Source organism: Colias croceus, chromosome 2, assembly GCF_905220415.1.
Source record: "Colias croceus chromosome 2, ilColCroc2.1".
Classification (NCBI taxonomy): domain Eukaryota; kingdom Metazoa; phylum Arthropoda; class Insecta; order Lepidoptera; family Pieridae; genus Colias; species Colias croceus.
Genome location: NC_059538.1, coordinates 4527125 through 4543933, shown reverse-complemented (window position 1 = coordinate 4543933; position 16809 = coordinate 4527125). Strand labels below are relative to the sequence as shown.

The 16809-nt window shown below is 34.8% G+C and overlaps 2 protein-coding genes across 2 annotated transcripts; one reads left to right on the top strand and one right to left on the bottom strand.

Moving 5' to 3' along the window:
- Positions 1-2291: 2291 nt before the first annotated feature.
- On the bottom strand, positions 2292-3428 carry LOC123703245 (lectizyme-like). The gene has a single exon (XM_045651189.1). It carries the CDS (start codon positions 3369-3371, stop codon positions 2352-2354), a length of 1020 nt encoding a protein of 339 aa, XP_045507145.1. The 5' UTR covers positions 3372-3428; the 3' UTR covers positions 2292-2351.
- Positions 3429-5220: 1792 nt separating this feature from the next.
- On the top strand, positions 5221-16540 carry LOC123703006 (ATP-binding cassette sub-family F member 1). The gene is made up of 18 exons (XM_045650878.1): positions 5221-5560; positions 5714-5836; positions 6240-6344; positions 6853-6975; positions 7522-7641; positions 7893-7994; positions 8488-8588; positions 9075-9261; positions 9709-9996; positions 10111-10187; positions 10346-10494; positions 10807-10890; positions 11015-11252; positions 11516-11696; positions 12326-12504; positions 12998-13231; positions 13955-14113; positions 15982-16540. Exons 1-18 carry the CDS (start codon positions 5329-5331, stop codon positions 16081-16083), a joined length of 2784 nt encoding a protein of 927 aa, XP_045506834.1. The 5' UTR covers positions 5221-5328; the 3' UTR covers positions 16084-16540.
- Positions 16541-16809: the final 269 nt, after the last annotated feature.

Sequence of the window (16809 nt, the reverse complement as noted above, 5' to 3'; positions counted from 1 at the left end):
TGGGGGCGTAACCCAACATGTTGTGTATTGGATCGGCGCGGAAGCAACCCGACAAATTGTCTCAGCAGATTGTGTGCGTGTTGGAACGTGAGTATTGTGATTGCTCCAATCTCGCAGTGTTACCAACTCTCAAAAATATTTATCCCTAAAGTTTGTGTCAAAAACTCCTAAAAACGCCTAAATTATTCAGTTGTCCCCCTAAAAAAACATACAAATATAAATTCATGATGATTTAGAAATAATATGCTGTAATATGTTTCAAAAGTCTTTTTATTACAAGTTATTTAATACATAAAATATTTCGTCTTCATCTGAAGATTCAGCGTTTTTGAAATCATACATGTTGAATAAATTTAACATTTTATTGGATGGATTAAAATATGTTGTACAAGATCCACCATTTCGATTTAATGTAAATCGGACCATCATGATGCTTTGCAAAATTTTATTTAATTACGTACTGGATGTCGCTATGAGTCGCTAGGGCAAGAAATAAATATTAAAACTAGTTATGTAATTATCAATTTAAAAATATTAAACAGTCAAAAAAAAATCCCTAAAAATACCCCTAAAAATTTCAGACCCCTAAAAAATTCCTATCTCACTTATTTACCCCCTAAATCTGGGGGGAAAACCCCTAAGTTGGGAACCGTGCAATCTCGGCTCAATCGCGCAGCCGCGTTGCGGCTGGGAGTCACTTATGAAAAAGTGTAACGCTCGGTAACGTTACGATGAGTCACCGAAAGAGGCACGCGGGCATGGTTAGCCCGCCTAAGAGCGAGAGAGACAGACATAAAAAGTCGTTGTCACGTAAAACTTTCGCCCGTATACCGACTTTACAGGCAACCAATTATTTTTATTTTTGTTACATTTAAAGATCATCTAGAAAAATCTGCTTCTTCTAGAGTTTCAGTACCTATGTGAAGAATAAATTTCTGTGATAGAAATTTTGGTGTGCATTGTGGTTTGGGCATATTTAATGTAAAACCATATTACTTCACAAAATTAATTAAAATACGTCAAGCTAGAAGCTACCCGCCGCGGCCGCAGCGTAAAGCGTTGCCAATACTGGTAGGTACTGACAATTATTGTTTTTGTACACAAATACAGAATAAACATATAACCTTTTGAATCATCAAATCATACTTTATATCAATAGTAATAAAGTTTATAATCAAAAATATTCAAGAAATAGACAAACAACGGAGAATTCCCGAATGTTCGTTGAAACAACATGACACAAAATAAATCTTCCTAGTGGTTGAATGTCGTACCTTACCACTAATTGAACTCATCTAAACCACTAGGAAAATCCACCAGCCACTAAAACCAATATTTGTCCGCTAAATGGGGGAGCTAAACCACCCAGATCTAGTGGAAATTCCACTGAGTTGGCAACACTGGTCATCAGATTGAGGGTTGGATGAATCGTGAGTAGAGAACGCTCAATCGCGACTGCAACAAATTGTTTCAGCAGATTGTTGGTTGTGTTGAACCGTGAGTAGGGCCTTTAACTCTATGAATATTTTTTTTTCAACACTGAAATTAGCGCAACCTGCTGGTGCATTTGAAAACTAATTCACACTTGTGCGCCACTGAATCGCATTATGCTCTGTATTCTTAATTGGAAAACTACCACAGTATATTACCAGTAACATTATATCTTATAAGCTGGGTCCACACCGGACGATCCACCGCGATCCGATCGCGCAAAATTGTGTTCAACTCACAGGTTCAACTTCATCTGAAACTAACTCTGCGTACAGATGAGTCCCAGATGCCAATCGATTTTTGTAAAATTCTTACACCCGAAACCGTCGATTTCTTTTTCTTGATTTTTTGCGCTAACATTTAAGTATTATAAAAGTTACTGCTCCAACGGCAAGATGCCGCCGTTGTACGTGTGACTCCATATTGTACAAGAGTTAGACTGGCTGAATCACGGATCGCCTTAGGATCGCTTGGAGCGCATATTTGGGATCGCAAGTTTTTAAAGTGGATCGGCCTAACACGATCCACGATCCATGCTCCGCGATCCTGGATCGCGGATCGCGGGATCGCTGGATCGTCCGGTATGGATCCAGCTATTTAAATGAGAGGTTTCCCCACAGGGTTTCCCTAAGCCGCTACGATGAATTTTATTAAATCGCTAGAAATACAAATAACCACCCACTTTCTCATGCAAATATTTATATCTTCCGTACGTAGGTGTGATTTATACCTTTAATTCCTATTTATTTAACCTTAAATTCAGGCATTTTGATTTTGAAGATTTTAAATAAAACATTTCATTAGACATAATAAGTATAAGGTTTATTGAAATTTAACAGAAAAAAAATTAAAAACAAAATTTAAAGAATTTTTATCAAAATATTGCACACTTGAAAATAAGCATACACAAAGGGTATAAATAATTTTGAAGCACTTCCAGCGCTAGTCATTACGTGAATAGTTTCTCGAAGAACAGGTTTTGTTGGGTAAACTTCTAAAGGTTCCTTAACTTGCTCTTGATTTTTACTGATTTGCTCATCAAGCCATGCTTTGAACGCATAAGTAGGGAGAACATCGACGAGATGTTTATTAATAGAATATGTGGATGTCATTTCTTTAGTACACTCATCCTGACCTTTAGTTACTATACCAATAAGTTCATTATCGAATATGACTGGTCCTCCTAAATCCTTAAAACAAGTTGGTACCTTTGTATCAATGCAATCAAGAAATCCGTGTATTACAACTCCAGTGGTTGCTCTTTGCTCTATACCGATGTATTGTAGAGTTTTTGTTTGGTCTGCGTCAGCGTTAAGCCCAAATCCTATAGCTTCCATTTCGTTTATATTTTTCCCATTAGTTATGTTACTTAAGCGAATCTTTGAAGCTAGTGTGTTGTTATGCTTTTCTGTAAAAAGTATACCAACATTTTTTACAGAATCAGTTCCTGTATATGTTGGAAAATTCTCAGTTTTAATAACGTGTAACTGTACCACTGTATCGTCTTTTTTGTCAGAGGTAGTATTAACAAGCGCATAACTCACAGACTGTGTACACTGACCAGCTGTTAGTATTATACCATTTGACACAATGGATCCAGCACAAATATATTCATTCCTTTGAGACATTAAAGCTGCTATGAATGGAAATTGCTTAGGTTTTGCTAGTTGAATCTCATGCAAAATACTATTTTGCCTTCTTGTACACATAGTGACATTATTATTCTCCTGTTCTGTTGCTATTTCTATTCCTTCATCGTTTCCTTCGTCATCACGACCATATTCAATACTTTTTTTCGATAGTTCAGACGTACATTTAGGCAAATAATTGAAGGAGAAAAGAATAAAAATAAAATACAATAAAATTTGTGTGGCCATCATGGCAAACTATATCTTGCACAGGGAAGTTCTATTTTCATTTCCATAATTTTTTCTTGACATAAGATGTAAGAAAGTATCTAGCCAGTATTCAAGAAGAAAACAAAAACGATATAACCTTATTACTTTTCCTTGTAAAAACTGTCTTTCCTTCTTCACGCCTCAAACACTGAAGTCTGAACCGATTTTGATGATATGTGGCACAAAAAGTAAGTTTGAAATTGAGAAAAGACATAAATTAGATATAAGATACATATTATCTCGGAAATCCAACGAGATCTAGGTGGTTTTTTTGAGTACGCGGACGAAGCTGCGGGCGGAAAGCAAGTTTATTATATCTTCTTTGGTATAAAGAGAATAATTATTTTGGAAATGAAGTGATCTATTGCCGGACACCATTTAAAATGAATTAAAAATCGAAGATAATGATTATTTTAAAAAAAGAAAAACGATATTATAGTGTTTTTTACTTGTTATTTTAATACACGAATCTCAACGCGAATAGCGAGTGTACTACATAATATTATAATTTACACCTATGCACCTGATAGCCGAAGGCCCTAAAAATGGCCATTTTTAGGGTTCCGTAGCCAAAATGGCAAAAACGGAACCCTTATAGTTTCGTCATGTCCGTCTGTCCGTCTGTCCGTCTGTCCGTCTGTCACAGCCGATTTACTCGGAAACTATAAGTACTACAGTGATGAAATTTGATGGGAATATGTGTTGTATGAACCGCTACAAAAATATGACACTAAATAGTAAAAAAAAGAATTGGGGGTGGGGCCCCCCATACATGTAACTGAGGGATGAAATTTTTTTTTTCGATGTACATACCCGTGTGGGGTATCAATGGAAAGGTCTTTTAAAATGATATAAAGTTTTCTAAAAAACATTTTTCTTAAAGTGAACGGTTTTTGAGATATCAGCTCTCAAAGTCGTAAAAAGTATGTCCCCCCCCCTCTATTTTTATAACTACGGGGTATAAAATTCTAAAAAAAATAGAGGTGATGCATGCTAATTAACTCTTTCAACGATTTTTGGTTTGATCAAAGTATCTCTTATAGTTTTTGAGATAGGTTGATTTAACTGTAATTTATTATATTTGCTGCTACGGAACCCTTTGTGCGCGAGCCCGACTCGCACTTGGCCGGTTTTTTTTATTTATGAGGAGGCAACAGAGCAGACGCGTCACGCTGATGTTAAGTGTACTGCGTCGCCCATACGCACCAGCAATGCCGGGGACATTGTCAGTGCATTGCCGGTCTTTAAAGTAGGAGTACGCTCTTTTCTTGAAGGTCCCTATAAAGTCGTAACCGTTTGGAAACACCGCATGAGGAAGTTCGTTCCATAAGTTCGTTGTGCGCGGAAAGAAGCTTCTTTTGAAGCGCACAGTCGTCGACCGCCAACAGTCAAGGTGGTGTGGGTGGTATTTGAGTTTGTGACGTGTGGTACGTTGATGGAACTCAGTGGCAGGTATTGTTTCAAGCAGCTCTTCAAAGCACTCCCCATTGTAGATGCAATAAAAAACACACATTGAAGCGACGACTCTTCACAGCGCCAAATTATCAAGCCGATCGGTAAGACTTGCCCAATGAAATTTTGTAAACTACATTTGAACTGTCTGAGTCATGCAGACCGGAGATCTAACAATATATCGTTATGCGAAAGAAAATTTATATACTAACACGGCAAACCCACTTCCACATTGCGTTCCCGTGCGAATAGAATTTTCGGGCATACTTTTCTTTATTGTCTATGAACTGGACATTCCCATTTCTTAAATTCGCTGTCATACTTCTGTCATATGTCTACTGCCAAAATATGCCAAATGTCAATTGTCAAATGTCAATTTTGATAGATTGCAAATTTCAAATTTCAATACGACTCGAGGGGCTTATGAGTTGTTAATCAGTGTTGTCCACGTAAATTTTATTATAATTCATAAATAAGTGAAAGCATAATGTCTAAAAAGAAAGGAAATAAGAAAAATTTAGACATTAATGATGATTTTGAGGAGAAGAAACCAGTTGCCAACGATGATATAACCTCAAAAAGCAAAGGAAAGGGTAAGAAAAAGGGCAAAGAAGTTGCTGATCTTACTGATGGAGAAGGCGGGGATACTGTTAAGAAGGTACACGTGTCAGATGAAGAAGAAGAAATAAAACCAGCTGCTAAGAAGTCTCAAAAGAAAGGTATAATTTTTCTTATTTCTGATTGAAACATATTGCTGGCTAATAACAGCTGTTGTACACATTGTAATTTAAACATAATATTTTAAGCATAGACCTAGCTTAAAGAATTCCTGTCAAAATTCCACCCAATTTATATATTTATTATCATTTCAGGTAAAAACAAAAAGAAGGGCTTAGACCACTCTGATGATGAACAAGATGATAACAAGTCAATAGTTAGTAATGCCACAAGTACCGCATCAAAGCCTGCTGCTAAAACAAATAAAAAGAAAAAGGGTAATTGAACTAAAATATTTTTTTTTTTATACTTGCTGCTCCGAGCGGTCTCACCCCCGTGGCTCCACTCCTGTTGCTCGTAGCGTGATGATATATAGCCTATAACCTAGTTCAATAAATGGGCCATCTAACACCGAAGAATTTTTCAAATCGGACCAGTAGTTCCTGAGATTAGCGCATTCAAATAAACAAACAAACTCTTCAGCTTTATAATATTAGTATTTTTATATACAGGAACAGTTAAATTATGAATTGATCTATTATATTTTACAATTTTATATAATATTTATGATTTAATGTACAATAATATTGTCTTTACTGACTATTAAGTAAACATACATCAATTAATTTTTAGATTATTTTTTTATTGAACTATATTTGAGTAAAATAATTTGATTTTAAGGTAAAGGCAAAAAGGGTGATGATTGGTCTGATGATGGTGGTAGTGATGTAGAACTAAAGCAAGTCTCAGAAGAAGAAGAAGTAAAGCCTGTATCAAAAAAGAAAGGTAAGCTAGGTTAAAATGGTTTTATAATTAAAATCAAGTATTCAATTATTAAAAAGAGTTGAAAACAAACAAAAAAATAAATAAAAGCAGCTATTAGTTTAAATAATATTTAAATATATAGTTTCCCAAAACTACTTTTAGAGTATACATTTTGTACAATCCCTTCATCGGGAAGTCAATATATGTAATACTAGCTTCCCACCCGCAGCTTCGCCCGCGCAGTCAAAGAAAAACCAGCATAGTTCCCTTTCCCGTGGGATTTCCGGGATAAAACCTATCCTATGTCCTTTCTCGGGTATCAAAATATCTCTACACCAAATTTCATGCAAATTGGTTCAGTAGTATAGGCGTGATTGAGTAACAGACAGACAGACAGACATAGTTACTTTCGCATTTATAATATTAGTATGGATGTATAAATTTTAGTTAGTTACCAAGTAACATTGCAATACTTTTTGAATCAAATTGAAAAAATATAAAATAGTAGGTAATGAATATTTTTTTGCAGCAAAGAACAAGAAAAAAACTGCCACTGTTGATTCAGAGGCATCGGACAATGACGATGCTAACTCTGTTGCCAGCAATGATTCCAGTATTGCTGCACTACCAGCCAAATCTAAAAATACTAAAGGTAGCTGTTTGCATATTATATAATTTTAATGAATTATAAATTCTTTAGAAGTTTGAAAGGGTCTGTAAAGCTTAGAGAAAGAGTTAGTTCAATATCACTAGAGGCAACAGAGGCCGTATTATGAGCTCTTATTTCTAGACACTGTGTAAACACACAGTGAATTGAACTGACTGGCAAATTCATATTATGATTGAAATAGCCATGAATTGGCCAGTCAGTCTACACTCTACAGTGTAATCTGTCTGGAAATAAAAGGTCACAATATGGCCGCTGTTCTGTTTTTTGGAATTTAATGATCATATTTGTATATTTCCATAACATTAATTTAGACATAAGATAATGGTGTCACGTTGTGGATAGCTATTTTGTACAGTAATTTTAACATACATTTTGTAAAATAAGTCGACAAGTAAGACCCAGGAATTTAAAAATATATAATATGGTCGAATTGAGAACCTCCTCCTTTTTTTTAAGTCAGTTAATTACGGGGCCTTGATCTTTAAAACACTTTACATATTATTAAAACAGTAATATTCTTATTTTTAGCAAAGAACAAAAAGAAAGCAGTTGCTGCTTCAGATGAATCAGACAATGAAGACTCTAAATCAGTTGTTAGTAATGTTTCCAGCAATGTGGCTCCACCCCCTAAAACTAAAAGTTCAAAAGGTATTTACATCTTTCTTCTCTTTAATATTTTACAAAGGGTTGTTATATCAATTATTTCCATAATTTAATTTTAAGATATGCATACAAATTTCATTATTATCATTTCTGTTAACTCAAATATTTATTTATTCAATTAGACTTCTTGTCTAAGCACTTTTGAATCGTCATAACATTTTTAATATTTACCATAATAATTTTTAAGATCTGCTCATTTTATAATGGTTGAAATTCATAATAAATTTTAATTTTAGGTAAAAATAAGAAAGATGATTGGCCTGATGAAGGAAGTGATAAAGAATTGAAGATGGATTCAGAGGAAGAAGATGTTTTAAAACCAATTGTTAAAAGCAAATGTAAGTATTTAATGTTAATAACCCATTGAGCCCCAAGCGGCCCGATCGGTCCACGACACAATCGATTTTCTATTGTGTCTGTGATTCCAGGGCCTGAGTTATTACGTTTAGTCTTAATCAAATAAGCAAGGAGAAACCAGACACATCTATACTAATATTATAAAGTTGAAGAGTTTGTTTATTTGAACGCGCTAATCTCAGGAACTACTGGTCTGATATTTAAAAATTCTTTCGGTATTAGATTGAGGAAGGCTATATGCTATAATTTATCACGCTTAGATCAATAGAAGCGGAGCTATGCGGGTAAATACACAGGGCACGGCTAGTTAAAAATATTATGAAGTCACTATTCTAGTTCAAATTCAAATTATGTACTGCCACTAAACAGTTTTGTAATTACAACACAAAGCTACCAATCTTAAGGAATCTTGTCTGAAAAACATACATATTATGTACTTTGAAAACATAAAGTCAACAAAAAATATGTTTTCAGTAAAAAATAGAAAGAAAAATAACATTGACAACATAGAGGAGGAGTTGAAGAAGTTTGAAATCAAAGAACCTGAACCAGAGGAAGAAGATGTTTCTGAAAAGGTTGGATAAAACTTTTTTTTTAATTTAGTTTAAATCAATTGTGTTATTGTATGGATGTATATATTTTAAATCATCTTCAATAATCATATTACATATACAAGTTTACATTCATAGTAATACTTATTAACCCATTGAGCCCCAAGCGGCCCAATCGGTCCACGACACACAAGATTTTCTATTGTGTCTGTGGTTCCGGGGCCTGAGTTATCAAACTATACAAAAAAGCCTATTAAAATATACATATCCCTTTAAAAGTTTATCATATGCCCTTTAAAAGTTTTTGTTCTCTAAATTTACATTGTTAGAAATCCACTTTCGCCTGCTTTCCTATGCACTAATATTAAAACAATCTCTCCTCAATTTGTATTCTGGATTATCCACAGTATATGAAGGAATACATTTAATATTATACATTGGTATGAATAAGCATTGACCATGCATACCAATGAAATGATTAATCAACCATTACTATATTTTACTATACAGAAAGAACCAGAGAAAGAGCAAGAAGTTAAACCCGATCAAGAGAAGAAAATGAGTCACAAAGAGAAGAAGAAGTTAAAAAAACAACAAGAGTACGAAAAACAAATGGAGTTGTTGACGAAAAAGGGCGGACAGGGGCATAGTGATCTTGATGCTAATTTCACTGTGAGCCAGGCGCAAAAAACTGCTGGTTAGTCATTTATCCATTTCTTAGTGTAGATATAAAGTTTAGTAGAAATGATACAGTAAAAAATACTTGCAATATATAATATAATAGAATGCCTAATGAAAATAATTTCATAATTTTGTACAAATTATCATTTGTATTTTTTATAAATTATGAACAAATGAAATTGATAGATAAGACAGATATCGTAAGATGTTTACAACCAAGAATAAGGTTGACTATTTTGTACCCAAGTAGGGAAGGGAATTTAGGACACACAATTTTTAAAAATAAGTGATTTTTTTGTGACAAAAGTGTCCATAAACCAAAGTACTCATCTAAAATAAGTATGTAGTCTTATAGTTTCAAAATATTAAAGAAACATATTCTGAATTAATTGATCTAATATAAATTCATAATAGTCACAAAAGCATACTTGGCATTTCACACTTTACAAGGTATTATTTACAGGTCAGATGGCAGCCCTGGAAAACGCAGTGGACATAAAAGTGGAGAACTTTTCCATCAGTGCAAAAGGGAAAGACTTATTCGTGAACGCGAATCTATTGATTGCGAACGGTCGTCGGTATGGTCTTGTTGGGCCAAATGGTCACGGTAAAACTACGTTGTTGAGGCATCTCGCTCAAAGGGCTTTTCCACTGCCGCCACACATTGATATCTTGCTCTGTGAACAAGAGGTCACGGCTAGTGATATGAGTGCGGTGGATACATTGCTCGAATCGGATGTTAAAAGGAAAGGTAAGAGAGTTCTTTTTTTTTTGTTATAAATTTAAGCATAGTGTAGTGTTTCTTATATACTTAGTCTATGTAACTGTAATGTACCTAATTAATATACTTCGTCTATTTATTTAGAACTATTGGACGAGTGTAAGGTGCTAGAAGCACAGACTGAAAAAGGCGATCTATCAAAGCAAGACCGATTGAATGAGGTAAGACACAAGTGCAAAAATTTTCTGACTCCTATTACTTAACCCAATTTGTATACGTTTTAGCAAAAATTTCTACGTTTTAACATAAAACAATAACAATAATACCTTTAAACAATAGTTATTTGATTTTTTATACTTAAGTATTAAATTTGTTTTAGGTGTATGCGGAATTGAAAGCCATAGGTGCCGATTCAGCAGAACCACGCGCTCGAAGAATTTTGGCCGGTTTAGGTTTTAACAAGGAGATGCAGGATAGAGCTACTAAAAACTTCTCTGGTGGTTGGCGTATGAGAGTCTCATTAGCTAGGTATGTCTAGGAAATTAGTATTGCCTTTAGATAAATAGTGTAGATATTTTGAAATTATACAGAACAAGCATAATATGTCGTACATTAATTGTAAATCATAAAATGTACAAATAAATTTATTTCATTTCATTTCGTAAATGTAAATAAAGATTTACTTACTTCTTTATCATGCTACTTTAATGGCATGATAATGAAAAAGACACAAATAAAATATGTAATTATTTCAATGTTTTCAGGTGAATATATCAATATAAAAACTTATTTTGTTTTTTAGTTAAAAAGAACATTTATTAATAAAAATTTCTTTTTCAGAGCTTTGTATATTGAACCTACACTCCTACTACTCGATGAACCTACAAACCATTTAGATCTTAATGCAGTAATTTGGTTGGATAAGTAAGTAAACTTATTTTCGTAATTTTTTTAATGTAAATCATCGTTTTTTCCGGCTTAAATTCTCTATTACCTACATATTTATCACAACTACCTATATAACTATATAGAAATATGTGTATTACAGCTATTTACAAGGATGGAAGAAAACCCTACTAGTAGTATCTCACGACCAGTCTTTCTTAGATAATGTGTGCAATGAAATTATTCACTTGGACCAACAAAAGTTGTATTATTATAAGGGCAATTACTCCATGTTCAAGAAAATGTACGCACAAAAACGAAAAGAAATGATCAAGGAGTATGAAAAACAGGAGAAGAGATTGAAAGATTTGAAGGCGCACGGATCGTCAAAGAAAGCAGCAGTATGTATTAAAATTAAAGAATAAAAATATTTTATGTGTCATAAACGTTTTGTCATGAGAAAACACATCACAAATTTTTGGTTCTGTTGTTAGTTATTAAATAAAAGACAGACAAATATTCGATCAATTTATTTAGTTAAAAATACGTAACATAACATTATTTCTATCTTCTTAGAAAACCCCGTAAAAATTACTAGGTTTGGAAACCCTTGCCCTTCAGTAGTGATGTTCTCTTACAACTCCTTTTTACCTTAATTAAACAGGAAAAGAAACAAAAGGAAGCATTAACACGCAAACAAGAGAAGAACCGCAGTAAATCGACGCGCGAAGAGAACGAAGAGAATGCAGCACCAGTCACTTTACTGCAGCGGCCTAAAGAGTATATCGTCAAGTTCAACTTCCCGGACCCGCCGCCGCTGCAACCGCCCATACTTGGGTTGCACAGTAAGTATTTTGTACTGAATACTGAAAAACTATTGGACTAATGAAATAAATTAAAAATAAAATTCTAAAGAGTTTCAAATATTTGAAATTAAAATCTGCGCATGAGGAGGAGTATGGTGTGAGACTGGCTGGTGAGAAATGAAGGATGGTAAACAAAGAAATTGGAATATATATTATGTTGTTTGAATATTCGAAATTCAAAAGAGCGCATCAGAAGAGTGCGTAGCATTAGTGAGCGTGCTCTGCTGGTTACAATTTTTAATATAATGATTTTGATTTTAAACCTTAGGCTGGTTGCAGAGCTTGACCGACCGTCAGTGCGTACCGTCGGTCCAGGCGAAACGCATCAACAATTGTATGACTATGACACTAATGCGCATGACAATACGCGTGCGTATGGTCGGTCTAGCTATGAACGGTTTTATGAATTTCCATACATATGACAAGCGCGACTGACGTACGCACTGATGGTCGGTCAAGCTCTGCAACCAGCCTTAATGTATGTAGTTTGCATAAATTTTTGATATTTATAATAGACTTAAAACTACCCCTGTAAGTTTTCTTAAAAGTTTATTTATTATTGAGATTTGAGCTACAGACTTTATTAATTAATATAATTTCCTTCCTAGACGTGAATTTCAACTTCCCCGGTCAAAAACCGCTGTTCATTGACGTGGACTTTGGTATCGATCTGAACTCGCGTATCGCCATTGTTGGTCCCAACGGAGTGGGCAAGTCTACCTTCTTGAAGCTCCTCGTCGGAGAACTGAGTCCTATACGCGGGGAGCTATTGAGAAATCATAGACTGGTAAGTAGAGACAATAATTATCAATACTTCTCGTTAGTTTCTTTGTTAAATCTGTCAGTTAAACACTTTGGTTGTTTGTATTAAGTAAATGTGAAAATGATTGCGGACGGAGATTGTGAAATCTTCATAATACTTTAGTAACCTTTAATATGTACATGTTCTATTAATTTAAATCATTGCACACCCCCATACATCCTAGCTCTATGAATATAACATGTATTCCTTCCACAAGAAAGACACCAGATATCAGTATATAGTTTAGTCTATGTAGTACATAGCATGTACACGCAAGCAATTATTTTTGTACAACACAAATAAATAATTGGAGTTTCTTGCCGGTTCTTCTCCATAGATACTGCTTTCCGAATCTGTGGTAAATGTTAAAAAATTAAAAATATGTAATGACGATTTAAAGTGCTTCTAGAAGAAGTCTAATTGAATAAATAAATGTTTGAGTTTGAGGTTGAATATTTTATTTCCTTTTTACCAACAGAGGATCGGTCGTTTCGACCAGCACTCCGGAGAGCATTTAACAGCAGAAGAGTCCCCAGTGGAATACCTGCAAAGGCTCTTCGGTCTGCAATACGAAAAGGCGCGCAAAGCGTTGGGCACCTTCGGGCTAGCGAGCCACGCGCATACGATCAAGATGAAGGACCTCAGCGGAGGGCAGAAGGCCAGGGTGGCGTTGGCGGAACTGACCCTTATGGCGCCCGACGTTATTATATTGGTGAGTTAAATCTATACTAATATTATAAAGCTGAAGAGTTTGTTTGTTTGATTGTTTGAACGCGCTAATCTCGGGAACTAATCGGAAAATTCTTTCGGTGTTAGATAGCTCATTTATCGAGGAAGGCTATATACCATCACGCTACGACCAACAGGAGTGGAGCCACGGGGGTGAAACCGCGGAGCAGCTAGTATATAATAAAAAAAACTTAACCACTTTCAAAATATGGCAAAACCTGAACAATATTTAAATGGGACCAACCGGAACTTGATCTTCTTTCAAAAAATAAATGAATCATCAAACTCAAGACAAAATTAAACCTCTTTTTTAAAGTCGGTTGAAAAGCTTAAATTACATTATAAGTTGTCAAAAGCGACTATATCTGTGTCATATTAGCTTTATCTATGGGTTATTCTTTTATATATTATAAAAAAAAGTTGATTCAAATCTATCCAGTTGTTTCAGATATTATCCTATCCGATTATTTTTACAAAATATATGTATTATAAACATGCAAGTTTCTCAGAATAGATGTTTGTTTATTACTCTTTCACGCGAAAACTACTGAATGGATTTCGATGATACTTTACTTGTTACCCGCAGGATTTTCATGGCTAAAATCTTACGGCGGCACTTGTGATGAACTTCATAGTATAAAACAAAGTAGCAAGAAGCAAATTAATTTTTATAAGTAGAAGATTTCATCCATTTTACTTAATCCAGGACGAGCCGACAAACAACTTGGACATCGAGAGTATAGACGCGCTAGCTGAAGCGATCAACGAGTACAAGGGCGGCGTCGTGATCGTGTCGCACGACGAGCGGCTTATACGTGAGACCGAATGTGCGCTATACGTCATCGAGGACCAGACTATAAATGAGGTGAGCTTGTGTGTGTGTAAATAAATTAAAATTATAGAGCATAGACGCGCTCGTGGTCATCGAGGACCAGACTATAAATGAGGTGAGCTTGTGTGTGTGTAAATAAAATAAAAATAAAGAGCATAGACGCGCTCGTGGTCATCGAGGACCAGACTATAAATGAGGTGAGCTTGTGTGTGTGTAAATAAATTAAAATTATAGAGCATAGACGCGCTCGTGGTCATCGAGGACCAGACTATAAATGAGGTGAGCTTGTGTGTGTGTAAATAAAATAAAAATAAAGAGCATAGACGCGCTCGTGGTCATCGAGGACCAGACTATAAATGAGGTGAGCTTGTGTGTGTGTAAATAAATGAAAATTATAGAGCATAGACGCGCTCGTGGTCATCGAGGACCAGACTATAAATGAGGTGAGCTTGTGTGTGTGTAAATAAAATAAAAATAAAGAGCATAGACGCGCTCGTGGTCATCGAGGACCAGACTATAAATGAGGTGAGCTTGTGTGTGTGTAAATAAAATAAAAATAAAGAGCATAGACGCGCTCGTGGTCATCGAGGACCAGACTATAAATGAGGTGAGCTTGTGTGTGTGTAAATAAAATAAAAATAAAGAGCATAGACGCGCTCGTGGTCATCGAGGACCAGACTATAAATGAGGTGAGCTTGTGTGTGTGTAAATAAATTAAAAATATAGAGCATAGACGCGCTCGTGGTCATCGAGGACTAGACTATAAATGAGGTAAGCTTGAGTGTGTGTAAATATAAAATAAAACTAGAGAGCATAGACGCGCTCGTGGTCATCGAGGACTAGACTATAAATGAGGTAAGCTTGAGTGTGTGTAAATATAAAATAAAAATAGAGAGCATAGACGCGCTCGTGGTCATCGAGGACCAGACTATAAATGAGGTGAGCTTGAGTGTGTGTAAATAAAATAAAAATAAAGAGCATAGACGCGCTCGTGGTCATCGAGGACCAGACTATAAATGAGGTGAGCTTGTGTGTGTGTAAATAAATTAAAAATATAGAGCATAGACGCGCTCGTGGTCATCGAGGACTAGACTATAAATGAGGTAAGCTTGAGTGTGTGTAAATATAAAATAAAAATAGAGAGCATAGACGCGCTCGTGGTCATCGAGGACTAGACTATAAATGAGGTAGCTTGTGTGTGTAAATAAAATAATAATAGAGAGCATAGATGCACTCGTGGTCATCGAGGACCAGACTATAAATGAGGTGAGCTTGTGTGTTGTAGTATACATAATGTGGAACGATACCACCAAACTGCACATTGAGAGTATAGACGCGCTTGCTAAAGCGATCAACGAGTACAAGGGCAGCTCCAATAAAACGATGGATAGGCAATTATCTATCCCTAACCCCGTTAGTACACCGACGCATTCGTGAGCGGCAGCGAAACAACGAAAAAACTGTCAGTAGTATGTCAGGTTTTCGCATATGATATGTCTCACTCTAGCACATAGATAGATCAAAAAGTTGCGTCCTTGTCAGTATTGTTTCGCAAGGAACTGCGAAATGGCCATTACACAGACGCATTGCGAAAAAGTTGCGAAAACATTGCTGTTTACTAACGTTCCGCAGATATTTCGCTACGCAGTAGTTTCGCAGAGATTTGCTGCCGCACGTGAATGCGTCGGTGTACTAACGGCGTAACATATCTTATCCCTAATCTTCTTTTTAATTCTACTTTACTGCAGTGGAAATCGAAATTCCCATAGATAACAATAATAACTTAAAAAATGAATATTTTATACACATGTATTTACTTTTTTCTAGCATTTAATGCCTTGATAATTTTTTTTAACATGAATATAATCAAATACTTTTCTATAATATGACTACTTTTACAGGTGGACGGAGACTTCGACGATTATCGTAAGGAACTCTTGGAGAGTCTCGGCGAAACTATCAACTCGCCGTCTATCATCGCGAACGCAGCTGTTTTGCAGTAATCACAAACATACATACACAAGGAATAAATTTCACGCAACATATAGAAAAATGTTTATACAAGTAGCTAGGATTGAAATTCGAATCTTTATTTTGTTAAATAAGTGTCGATAAATATTTACACGTTTTCTTTTATATAATAAATGTTCCGAAATAATAATAAAATAAAATTTGTTTTAAATGCACTCTTAAATTCATTAGTATAAAGTCTTAATTTGATTAACCTCATATTTGTACATGAATTGTATGCATTTTTGTCTAAAGTATAGAAGTGCATCTTAAATGTTATCAAAGGTTAATTTCAATTATTATAAATATATTGTACAGTTTGTGTATTTATTTTATTATTTTCTATTTACCTTTAATGTTTCCAGACTGTACATAATCGGATATATAACTGTGTTTCAAATAAAATGATATCTTCCAAATAGGTATTTATATTTAATAAATTTTGATATAAAAAAATGTGTTGTTTTTTTTATATATTTTCCCTTTCATCTGAATACGAAGTGTGATAATATTTATGGAGCATCTCGTCATTCAATGAAGGTGCTAGTTATTTAATCAAAAATCACATTCAACTAGGTGACTGCGACAGATACATTAACACGAGCTACATAGAAAATTATTCTCTACATACAGTTAAAAAATCAATACAATATAATATACTTAAACAATTTATAGGTACGTTACGTAATTTATAGGTTCTTATTATAGACTAGCTTCCG